The following is a 12,769-nucleotide window of genomic DNA, read 5'->3' on the forward strand; positions in this document are numbered from 1 at the left end:
TCTTGCTCATTCTCCTCTACGGCTGGTGGATCCTCACTCAAAAACCTCGCAAGGCTAAAAGTAGTCAGGTATAAAAGCATCTTCTGCTGCCATCTTTTGAAATTCACTCTTGTGAACTTCTCTGGGGATTCATGATACTTGAGTAGACCTCTCGGAACAGCAAAAGCAGCAATAAGGTTGACCATAGAGGTCACATCAACCAGGTTGACCACAAAGGTCACAGCAACAAGGGTTGGCTAGCCAATTGCCCCAGGGTTCAGATCCCCACCAACATTATGCAGCAGCAACAGTGACAGTTGCCATTTCTGAAAAATACAATACAATTTCACTATTCTGTGTTTCTAGAAATTAAACTTAACACTAGAAAATCTCGAAGTCGGAAATTTAATTCTAAATTAGTCTCATCACTTTACCTAAAATCGAACATGGTTAGGAATATTTCCAGGAAGACTAGAGGGGTCATACTGGTCCCACTTAAATCCCATTTAACCTTAAACAAAACTTTGAAGAGCATGTTGACTCCTAGTCTATGGGAAACAATTTAAAGAATTAAGTTTTCCAGGGGATGAATTATGTTAAAACAAAGTTCCAAACTTACATGCAATTTAAAAATTGCTAACCAAATTACAAACAATGTAAAAAATTAATACAATAATTATAAGCAAATAAAACTTACTTCTACAAATTGGCAAATGAACCAAACTAAAACTCAAGCAAAAAATTGCTTCAAATATAAGACAAGCAAGCCAATCCAACTGAGGATTCCATTTAGTCCAAAAATTCATTTCCATGCTTAGGTATTTCTGTTCAACAGCAAGTTAGTAGTCCAATTTTTTATTATTATTATTATTATTATTATTATTATTATTATTACAAACCCAACTTTTATTTTGGATTTCTATTTTTCCCTTTAGTACATGTATTCCTATAAAAAAAGGTTAGCACAAAAACACAACAAAATACAAAACAAAGAATTGGAAAAACTGTAATAGCAAAATTAAGTAAAAATTAAAATGCTATACAAGTTACACACATAAAACTTAAAAGTCCAAAATTAATTTAAAATTTAATTTACACAATAAAAATGTAAATAAATATAGACAAGTTACAAAAACTTTATAACTCCGAACACTTGAATTATAAATTTAATAGGCAAGAGTTATATGAAATTTTAACAAAACAATAACCATGTAATAAACATGTGAATGTTTCTAGCAATTAACATATAAATTATTTTAGAAATAAGATCATGCAAATAATTCTAGAAACATAAATTAAAATCTAGAAAATTTAGGACATGCAAATTATCCTACAAATGTAGGATCTAATAAACATGTGAAGTAAACTAGAATGTAAAAAATATTGAACATGTTGATTATACTAGAAACTAGGAAATAATTAGCATGTCAATATTAACTAAAAAATTTAAACACTCATGAGCATGCAAATTATATTATTATAAAATAAAAAGACATGCAAAGCATGCTAGAAAATTATTAATCATGCTCATAAAATAAAATTATACTTAAAACAAATAAGTATGCAAATTGTACTAGAGTTCTAGAAATAAAAGTATTCTAATTAAACTAATAAATTAGAACATAACATTGTATATATTAATCTACAATCATGCATTGTAAAAATCAGTGGACGATTCCAATCCATAAAATAGTTTCAACTTGATTTGAACAGGCATTGCTATATTTTATGAGGAACAAATATACTACTAAATCAAATTGAAGTTGTTTCAAGTTCATATAATGAAACAGTTTTTTTTTTTTTTTAATAGACTATTTTTTTTTTCCTTTATGAATAACAGTAGCCTTCTATATGCTATAGGTAGTCTATTCAAACAACAAAAGCAATAGCATAAAAAATTAATAAGTAAGAACATCTCATGTGCAATATTCACTACAAGAAAATGGAGCATATAACACGGAAGCATTTGCGACGACACCACTTACCGTTGCAAAAAGTGAGTTTTTGCGACAGCACTACTTACTGTCGCAAAAAAATCGAGTTTAAGCAACGGCACCATTTCCTGTCACAAAAAAAGCAAGTTTTGGCAACGGCAACAACTACCGTCGCAAATAATGTGAGTTTTTTGCAACGGCAACCCCTGCTGTCACAAAATAAAGTTATTTTTTGCAACGGCATGAACCACAGTCGCAAATAAGAGAGTTTTTTGCGACGGTAATAGGTGCTGTCGCAAACAAAAAATAGAAACAAATAAAGAATTTAGTGAAACTTTTATTATTTAAATTTTCATTTGCGACGGTAAAACTTGACGTCGCAAAAAAAAATTCCAAAATCAACGCTCAGCTTTCTTTCTTTCTTTTTTCCCCTTTCGCGCTCGTTTTTCCCTCCTTCACCAAAAATCCCCATTCTCAAAAATTCCTATCTCTTTTTACGACTCTCTCTCATTCTCTCGACTGTGAGCAGCGGCAGACAATGGCAAGCATCAAATCAACGAGATCAAAAGTAAACTTACAGCACCACTCCAGTATGACGAAGAATCAAAGAGAAGCCGGTCCCAAAGAGCTCCGACGCATCTCACCTAAAAAGCATAAAAAAAAAAGTCTCAACTTTCTCTCCTCTCTCACTAGAATCTTCGAATCATCTTTATTCATTTGATGGATTTCACATCCTATACATTACAATCTATACACACATACATCGTTTCAGTTCTCTGATCCCAGATTCGGAACCAGAGATCTCTCAAATGGCGAAGCGTCCTCTTAAATTTTTAGCTCACATTGAGCTCTCTCTAATTCGAGTTTTTGATTTAATTCTAGGATTTTTTGTTACTTTCACATGATCTGAACTACTTTCATTTAGCCATCTTGGAAAATGTATGTTTCTCCTCTGTTTGGTTGCTGAGAAAGTAAAGAAAAACAAAAAAAAAATTTAATAGGTTCAATTTTAATCAAATTTAGCTCAGCTCAGTTCAGCTGAGTTAAGTTGTGGGATTCACATTGTTGGGTCATTGGGTGTAAGTGTAAAGAAGGAAAATTTGAGGTTCAAGGGTTTAATTTTTATTTTCTTATTCTTGCATTTTCTTGGTAATTAAAGAAATGTTAGAGTTTTGAACTTGTTGGTTTTTTTTTTTTTTTTTTTTTTTGTATTTGTATTTGTATTGGATGCATTTGTTATATTGACTGAATTGAAAATAGAGGAGTTTATGGCTCATTCGGGTAGTGTGAATTGCCTTACTATTGGGAAGAAGACGTATCGTCTTTTCGATACTGGTGGGGATGATTAAAAGTGAATCTTTGGTCGATTGGCAAGGCAACTTCATTATTGGTTTGAACTTGGAATTTGGCTTTGGATTTATGATATAGTATTGATTAGTTTGGATTTTATAGCTTGTTAGAGGTGTGCTTGATTTGCATTGTGTTGTAAGTTCATTGATATATTTGGAAAATTTGCATTGAAATAATTTGTGATTAGAGAAAATCTTGTGATTAGTTTCCAATTATGTCAAGAAAACGACAGCAATTAGGTTTTCTTGTTGTCATCCGCTATATTTCTTGGTGTAATTCGGAAATTGCACAAGTAGTTTTGGAGTTTTGTGAAAATTTTGAGATATTTAGTTATATACGAGGAATTAGTGAGATACAATTGAGATGTTCCAACATTGTTGGCTTAACGAAGCATAGGAGTTATCTCTTGTTCATACAATTTCACTTACCCATTTTATTTATTGTTGAATTTATGAATATTTGGCTTTAAAGACTCTTGCATTGCATCATTAATTGTGTGTGCAATTATTGGTATTCAAAATATACTATGATTTGGTATCACAGTTTATGTAGCTGTGGTCACTTTATATGATGGCATAAGGTTGTCTTTCTTGTGCAAAGTCTATGTGGTCATGCAAATCCAGTAGAATCTGTAACATTTGATTCGACAGAGGTTTTGATGCTTGTTAGAGGTTTTGCTGGTGTTATAAAGTTGTGGGATTTGGAAGAAACAAAGAGTAAGTTGTTTTGTTCTTCATTAGCTCAATAAACTAACAGAACTACATAATTAAGAACCAAATAGAACCTAAAGAACCAAATATTCATTGATCCAAATGCAGAAATGCTTATCCCCATTCACCTTAGCCCTAAAGCTCTAATATAGATATGAAGCCATTGATTGTCTAATTGATTGGGTTATACTATTCTCAATTCTGTTGTGAGTGGTTATTATTCAACTCTTTGACATTGCAAAACTAATTGTTTTAAAATTTATTTGTAACAGTTTTGCCATGATGCCATTGACTAGGAAAAATTTATTTATTTTTGAATCATAATATATCATTAATTGTTACCATCCTTTTGTGATTCCACCTTAGGCAATTCAATAGGTTAGTGGACCCTTTTCTTTGACTTAGTTGTTGAACTTGTATTACACTATATATGTTGATTGTCATGCTTTTAAGGACCTGCTGAACATTTTCAATACCACTTGTGGGCATCAGGTGCTCATTTGATCTGCTATCCTGGTGCATTTAACATGGCGACAGGACCATTGCATTGGGAGTTATTGCAGAGGGCAAGGTAGAAATATGTTTTAGTGATTAACACTAAGATGTTTTCCTCAAGAACTCGTTGTTTTGTGTGCTCTTAATTTTAATGTCATCAAGCCACTAGTTATTGTTAGCCTATTCCAAGATTTCATTTGTGTCATGTTTAATCATGTTCTCAGGATTGGGATTGTAAGACATCTAGGCCATTGATTGATCTGCTAACATTGCATGGAAAACGTCCAGAATTGTTAAACTGATTATGGGATATTTGTTTCATCAGTCAAATCAGATGTTGAGAATGTAAAAGTAGTTACTGAAGAGATGTTTTCTTTATGGCATTGTTTGTCATAAAGTTTGTGCTTGGAACCCACACAAAATGATTTAGGAAGTTGGAATTGGTGGCATGAGTGTATCCTTTCCTTGGTGTCTGTGTGTTTTGTCAAACAATTATTTGTGTTGTAGGTTATACAAAGGTAATAGTTAAAGTTGTAGCCCTTATCTAGAATCTTGCAGGCTGTGTCACTCAAATTCTATTTGTATTATCGACTTGTAAAGCACAAGAAAATATATATAGTATTATACTAGCAGCAAGCTACCTATATAAAGTATAAAACAAGGCTGAAACTAAACAAAGGCTTGAGTGAAACTAAACAAGGACCTAGCGGATTCCCTTCACTGTTCCTCCTCTTGTTTTTAATTCTCATAAGGTTTGATTTTGCTTTTCAGCTTTGTGACATATTGTCATCTCTTCCACATAAACAATTTTCATATTTGAAAATATAACTAAAGTAAAGCATACATGCCTTTTTTTTTCAGCTGGTCTCTAAAACTCTCTCTCTCTCTCTCTCTCTAAAAGCCTCCGCCCCAGGCCACTTTTGGGGCCGGCCGGCCACCGCCTTTGGCTACGGTGGTCAGCTGGCCTAGCTCTTTCCGGTGTTTGCTTGTTAGTTATTTCCTTCAATAAACTTGATTCCCCCATTTTCCCCTCCTAGGTGTGTTTGCGTTACTGCGGTAGAAGTTTCTTTTTTGGTGATTCGGGGCCCGGTTTAGCTGCTTTATCAGGGAACGTCCAGGATCTTCATTCGAGCGCTCTTCTGTGAGTAGGAGCTTGAGGGATGAACACTGGTTCAGATTTGGTGGAGAAGTATCGATGCTTTGTTCGGGCAGAAACATGGGTGTCGTAGGCGTTCCAGATCCGTCTGGTTTTCATTCATGCACTCCTCTCTGAGTGAGAGTTTGAGGGGTGAAGAAGAGCTGCAGTGGATAATAATTTTGGGTGATGATATGTGAGTAATATAGCAGTGGCAATGAGTTAGAAGAACTGTTGGGAGATAATATAGGGGTGAGTCAGCGGTGGCAGTGGGTGATGAACTGCAGTGGGTGGAAATGCAGAGGAGCTGGAGCTGCAGTGGGTGTGTTCGGCAGAGGTGTGGAGTGGGCAGCAGCATAGGCGTGTTGATCTGCAGTGGGTGGAAATGTAGGGGAATTGGAGCTGCAGTGGGTGTCTTCAGCAGGGGAGTTGTAGCAGGGGAGTTTTCCGGTGTTGGCTGTGGAGTCTTCTTCAGCAGGGGAGCTTTCCGGTGTTGGCTGTGGAGTCTTCTCGGCCGGATTAGTAGCATAGGTGTGGAGTGGTTGGTGTGGGCAGCAACTCTGGTGTGGTTGGTGTATTGCAGAAGCTAAGGGGAGGCGTGGGCAGCAGACTAGGCGTAGGTGTGGAGTGGTTGGTGTATTGTAGAAGCTTAGGGAAGGCGTGGGCAGCAGACTAGGCGTTGTGGGTTGATTGAATAGATTTTAGTTTGGGTGGTATGGGCTGCTTGGGTGTTGGAAAAATCGAGATTTGGTGGGTTGATTTTGTGGGGTGTCTTGTATTTTATTTTTAGTTAAGTCCTTCTTAACTTTTATATATATTAAAAAAAAAAAAAAAAAAAAAAAAAAAAAAAAAAAAACGAGAGGCCTATTGGTTGTATGATTGCAAGTAGCAGTAGTAGGGATATTTTTATACTTTCTGAATTTCTCTCGATGCATGTCATCTACCTGTACCTTTAATTTCATGCTGTTAAATGAAATTTTTCTTTGCTAATCAAAAAAAATAAAAAAATAAAAAAATGGGAACATTCATTGCCCCTATGATTTCTTGTTTTTGAGTTGTAATTTAGAAAGGAGATGGCTTGCATTTAAGCTTCATATCCTAATAATAGAACATTCCAAACACCCTTATAGAAGATGCAAAAAGTACATAGTGGTCTTTGTTATAAACTTAAACTTAACCGAAGAAATGAAATGGCTCCTTGTCATGTAAGTGATTGTTCTTTGCACTATGAGCAAACTAGGTGGAACCAAGTCAGATTTTCTCTTACTAATTATAAATTACTTTATCCATATATATAGATATTTCAAAATTTTTTGAAGAAGCGATGTACTATGGGTGAATAGTATGAGGTAGCTTATTCTTTTTTGGATTCATTTCTCAAATAATAAACTTTTCCATAGGTGTGTATTCAAGTTGGGCTCTTTAGGTTCTATTTGGTTCTTAAATTTGTGAAGAAGCTGCATTTAGATTTCGGTCTAGGTAAACTTTTGTTTTGGGTGAATGGTCTAGGTAAACTAGTTCCTTAAGAAACTTAGAATTCGAGGTGTTCATACCCAAAATCACCAAACGAAATCAGATTAGCATGAAACTTGGCATGCATGACCGCTTTGGCACGAAGACTTGTGGGAGAAGATGGGACTCGAATCGGGTTCTCAGTTTGGGAGCCAAAGCCGGATTTCAATCTAGGAAAACTAGTTACTTAAGAAACTTGAATTCAAGGTGTTGACGCCTCCAAAATCACCAAACGGCGTCAGATTAGCACTAAACTTGGCACACATGACCGCCTAGGCACGAGAGACTTGTGGAAGAAGATGGGACTCGAATTGGGTTCCCAGTTTGGGAGTTAGAGCCGGATTTCACTCTAGACAAACTAGTTCCTTAAGAAACTTGAATTCGAGGTGTTAACGCCCCCAAAATACCAAACGACGTCGGATTAGCACGAAACATGGCACACACGACCGCGTAGGCATGGCAGACTTGTGGGAGAAGACCGGACTCAAATTGGGTTTCCGGTTTGGAGTTAGAGCTGGATTTCAGTCTAGGCAAACTAGTTCCTTAAGAAACTTGAATTCGCGGTGTTGACACCCCAAAATCACCAAACGACATCGGATTGGAATGAAACTTGGCACACACAACCGCCTAGGTACGAGAGACTTTTGGGAGAAGACGGGACTCGAATCAGATTCCCGGTTTGGGAGTTAGAGCCAGATTTCGGTCTAGGCAAACTAGTTCCTTAAGAAACTTAAATTCGAGGTATTGATACACCAAAATCACCACACGACGTCGGATTAGCATAAAACAAGGCACACATGACCACCTACGCACGAGAGACTTGTGAAAGAAGACAGAGCTCAAATCAGGTTTCCAATTTGGGAGTTAGAGCCGCATTTTGGTCTAAGCAAACTAGTTCTTTAAGAAACTTGAATTCGAGGTGTTGACGCCCCAAAATCACCAAACAGCGTCGGATTAGCACGAAACTTGGCACACATGACCGCTTAGGCACGAGAGACTTGTGGGAGAAAACGAGACTCGAATCAGGTTCCCAGTTATGGAGTTAGAGCCGAATTTTAGTCTAGGCAAAATAGTTCCTTAAAAACTTGAATTCAAGGTGTTGACACCCCAAACTCACCAAACGGCATTGGATTAGCACGAAACTTGGCGCACACGACCACCTAGGCACAAGAGACTTGTGGGAGAAGACAAGACTCGAATCAGGTTCCCAATTTGAGAGTTAGAGCCGGATTTCGGTCTAGACAAATTAGTTTCTTAAGAAACTTGAATTCGAGGTGTTGACGTCCCAAAATCACCAAACGGCGTCGGAGTAGCACGAAACTTGACACACATGACCACCTAAGCACGAGAAAACTTGTGGAAGAAGACAGGACTCGAATCGGGTTCCCAGTTTGGGACTTAGAGAGGATTTCACTTTAGACAAACTAGTTCTTTAAGAAACTTGAATTCGAGGAGTTGACGCCCCAAAATCACTAAACGGCGTCGGATTAGCACGAAACTTGGCACACACGACCGCCTAGGCACGATAGACTTATGGGAGAAGACGGGACTCAAATCGGGTTCCCGGTTTGGGAGTTAGAGCAGGATTTCAGTTTAGGCAAACTAGTTCCTTAAGAAACTTGAATTCGAGGTGTCAATGCCCCAAAATCACCAAATGGCATTGAATTAGCATAAAAATTGGAACATACAACCGCCTAGGCACGTAAGACTTGTGGGAGAAGACGGGACTTTAATCGGGTTCCCAGTTTGGGAGTTAGAGTCGGATTTCACTCTAGGCAAACTAGTTTCTTAAGAAACTTGAATTCGAGGTGTTGACGCCCCAAAATCACCAAACGGCATCGGATTAGCATGAAACTTGTCACATATGACTGCCTAGACACGAGAGACTTGTGGGAGATGACGAGACTCGAATCGTGTTCCTGGTTTGGGAGTTAGAGCCGCATTTCAGTCTAGGCAAACTAGTTCCTTAAGAAACTTAAATTTGAGGTGTTGATGCCCCAAAATCACCAAACGGCATCGGATTAGCATGAAACTTGGCACATATGACCGCCTTGGCACGAGAGACTTGTGGGAGAAGACGAGTATCGAATCGGGTTCCCGGTTTGGGAGTTAGAACTGGATTTCACTCTAGGCAAACTAGTTCCTTAAGAAACTTGAATTCAAGATGTTGACGCTCCAAAATCACCAAATGGCGTCAGATTAGCACGAAACTTCGCACACACGACCATCTAGGAATGAGAGACTTGTGGGAGAAGACGGGACTCAAATCGGGTTCCCAGTTCGGGAGTTAGAGCCGGATTTCGGTCTAAGCAAACTAGTTCTTTAAGAAACTTGAATTTGAGGTGTTGATGCCCCAAAATCACCAAACGGTGTCAGATTGGCACGAAACTTGGCACACACGACCGCCTAAGCACGAGAGACTTGTGGGAGAAGATGGGACTCGAATCAGGTTCCCAGTTTGGGAGTTAGAGTCGGATTTCGGTCTAGGCAAACTAGTTCCATAAGAAACTTGAATTTGAGGTGTTGACGCCCCAAAATCACCAAACTGTGTCAGATTAGCACGAAACTTGGCACACATGACCGCCTAAGCACGAGAGACCTCTCGAAGAAGACGGGACTCGAATTGGGTTCTCGGTTTCGGAGTTAGAGCCGGATTTCAGTCTAGCCAAAATTATTTACTTAATTATCTCTGTAATTATGTAGTAGTTAAATTTTTATGTTTTTTTGTACATAATTATATTGTCATTAATTATTTTTATTTTTTGTTTTTAGATATTTCCCGAGTAGGAGTTTGCTTCTTGTGGAATGCATGCCTGTGAAAAATGCGACTAACTTTTGTTTTTGTTTTCCACAGAAGAATCATGAGGAAAACTTTCGTTTTTTATTTATGTTATTTTGAATTGTGAACAACATTATGTATTTAAACATTATATATGTATTATGCAACATTATGTAGTGGGCTAATTTTGCTGATGTGTAGTTTAAATGCAAGAATATTTTTATTATGGATAAATTGTTATTTTTATATTTGAATTTTTATATTATTATGCAATTATTGGTTTCTTTTTCATTTATTTTTCATTTAATACGGGTAATTTTCATATTTTTAATAATTTTATTGCAGTTTTTTTTTTTTTTCTTTTTTGCGACGACACCACACCGTTTCAAAAAACATTAGAACCAAAATGTTTTTTTTTTTTTTTTGCAACATAGGCAATGCCGTCACAAAAGAAATTGGCAACAACACGTATTTCGTCACAATAAAAGACTTTTGGCGACGGTTTTTTTGCCATCTCAAATAATCTTTTAGTAACGACAGGTATCCCATCGCAATAAAAAACATTTCGTGACGGCATGGCAAAGGTGCGGAATGTAGGAAAAATACAGAGAATGAAGTAAATACCTCTCGGGCCTCGTGAGAGAGATGCTGCTCCGGCTCTCTGAGAAGCAGATCCCCGGGTGCTCGCTCATCAAAGCTGGTGAAGTGACGGAAGACAGCGCGCGGAAGAACGTGTGCTGGCGGACGGTACCTCCCGGGAATAAAAGGTCGGGTCCTTGGAGGTAGAGTCATGGGATCGAAATCATCGCTGGCACCTGGAAAACCTCCGCCGTGGGGAGAATTGCCCGCCATTTTCAGAAGAATCTGTAAAAGGGAGCAAAAATGAGCAAAATGGGCCAAAATTGGAAAAAGTCAACAAAAGTCAACTCCCGAGAAAATATTCCAAATATTGAGACAAACTTACCTCAAGTGGTGAAAATGCAAAAAGAAGCTCCGAAGCCGGAATTTAATCGCTTCAAAGTGCTTAAAACTGAGTGTTTTTGCGAAAACAATTTGCACGGGGCGTTGGAAAATGCGCGTGAAACTCAGATCTGGAGAGAAAAGTGTTGTAGAAGGCAAGAAAAAGGGGAGGTCTCGGCTGCCTTTTATAGGCCTCAAGCCTTGGTTGAAGAAGCATGCAAAAAGGAGGGAAAAAGACCAAAATACCCCCGGATAAAGCACATGGCCGGCCGGCCCCTTTATCTAGCCGGCCAGCTATCTGCTTTTTGTAGAAATGGCCGGCCAGCCATTAGCTTTAACAGAAACCGGTTGGCCACCTCCCCTTGGGAAGATAAATGGCCGGCCATGTTCCCCACATGCTCACCTAGCTCTCTGCAAATTTTGAGGAAGATCGGAGTTCCCGGGACCTGAAAAAGTTCAAGAAAAGTACACTTCCGGTCGCGAAATTGCTCCGTAGGGACTTCGGCTTCAAGTTCTGACATATGTCTCATCATCACTCATCAAAATCAAAGTGTATCCTTTTTGAATGAGTTACAACCTTTCAGGGAAGCGGATCGGAGGCCGTGATCGAGTTACCTTCGCCGAAACACGCATTTCCGTACTCGTTGTTTCATGACAAATGAACACTCTGATTAATGCTCGTTTTGGTACTATCATGCACATTATTTTGCATTCTCATGAGCATACTTGCCTTGTCATGTATATTTCTTGATATTGGCATACCTCCATGTTTGAGCATGCGTTGTCACGCATGTTCCACTCTTGCATTGCGATGCATTCACTCACCGGCACTGCATGTGTCGAACTTCCAGAATCACATTGGATATATGTTGGTAGCATATTGTACTTGTTGCATTTCTCTCTTTTGCAGGCACGATATTGTATGTACGGTTCAATTGAGGCTGGTGCGACCAGACGAATCGCGCAGGTATCGTATCTTCTCCGTGTGAGACGTGGCGGGGATTGAATAATCCTCCGCATTCTTGACTGCATGAAATGTAGTTGTTGCTTTGCATTTTCGCTTAAAACTGTTGCATCTATTTGCGAATACTTGCTTCATTACAGCTTGCTGCATTCGCATGATCATGAATGATAACCGGCTTCGCGTAGCGTATAAGTCCAACTTTCAAAACTGGCTTCGCGTAGCGTATAAGTCCAATCTTCAAAATCTTCTTGCATTTTCATTTGCATTTTGCCCCCTGCCTGCGGGCATGCCTGCGGGCACATCTCTGTTTATCCTGTATGTTTGTCTAAGTCTTCGGCCTTGTCAAAAATGGGTCGTCTCTGGGCTTTGACATTCACTCCCGTCACTTGTGACTTCCGAGTTCTGTCAAAGAGGGGCAACTGTAGACACCCTATTTTTGACCGACCTTAAGACTCAGACGTCACCGATTGAGCACTTGGTGATGTTGCATAATGTGCTTGTTCAGAAGTTTCAGAGTTGCGGCCGTGAACCCTGCCTCTGGACTTCCGAACCCTCTTTCGTACCTTGCCTCGGTTTGCGAACCAGACTCGGTTTTCTTTGTTTCTTTTCCTGAGGGAAGGGAGAGGTCCCATAGACCATCTCTCAATGTCCGTAGGCTACATTTGGTGGCCGTAGGCCATTTTACCCATTTCGGAGTCCAGTTCCCGGTTTTCGGAGCCGTCAGGCCGTGTGCCTCGGTTCGGGACCGCTTAACCATCTCCGTTTGCTCCGGTTTTTGGCATACTTCCTATTTTCTCCCTTTTGAGGGACACTGGGGTCCGAGAAACCCACTTCGTGGCCGAATGCCACTTTCGGTGCTTAACAGCCCATTTTCGGGACCCCGAACTGCGTGTTTTGGTCCCCGAGCATTCGTTTTACAACGGTTTTCGTTCATTTTTGGCAGGTACCTCT

General features: G+C 38.9%; 1 protein-coding gene across 1 annotated transcript in view; it reads right to left on the bottom strand.

Annotated features, from left to right (window-relative positions):
* Positions 1 to 273: 273 nt before the first annotated feature.
* LOC145820497 (uncharacterized) overlaps positions 274 to 12,769 on the bottom strand; it is a 29,672-nt gene continuing 17,176 nt past the window's right edge. The window contains exon 4 of the mRNA XM_082916362.1: positions 274 to 305. Coding sequence (XP_082772488.1) covers positions 274 to 305 — 32 coding nt within the window. The remainder of the gene's footprint in view (positions 306 to 12,769) is intronic.

This window comes from Camellia sinensis, chromosome 1 (genome assembly GCF_055761805.1).
Source record: "Camellia sinensis isolate YWXY chromosome 1, ASM5576180v1, whole genome shotgun sequence".
Lineage (NCBI taxonomy): Eukaryota > Viridiplantae > Streptophyta > Magnoliopsida > Ericales > Theaceae > Camellia > Camellia sinensis.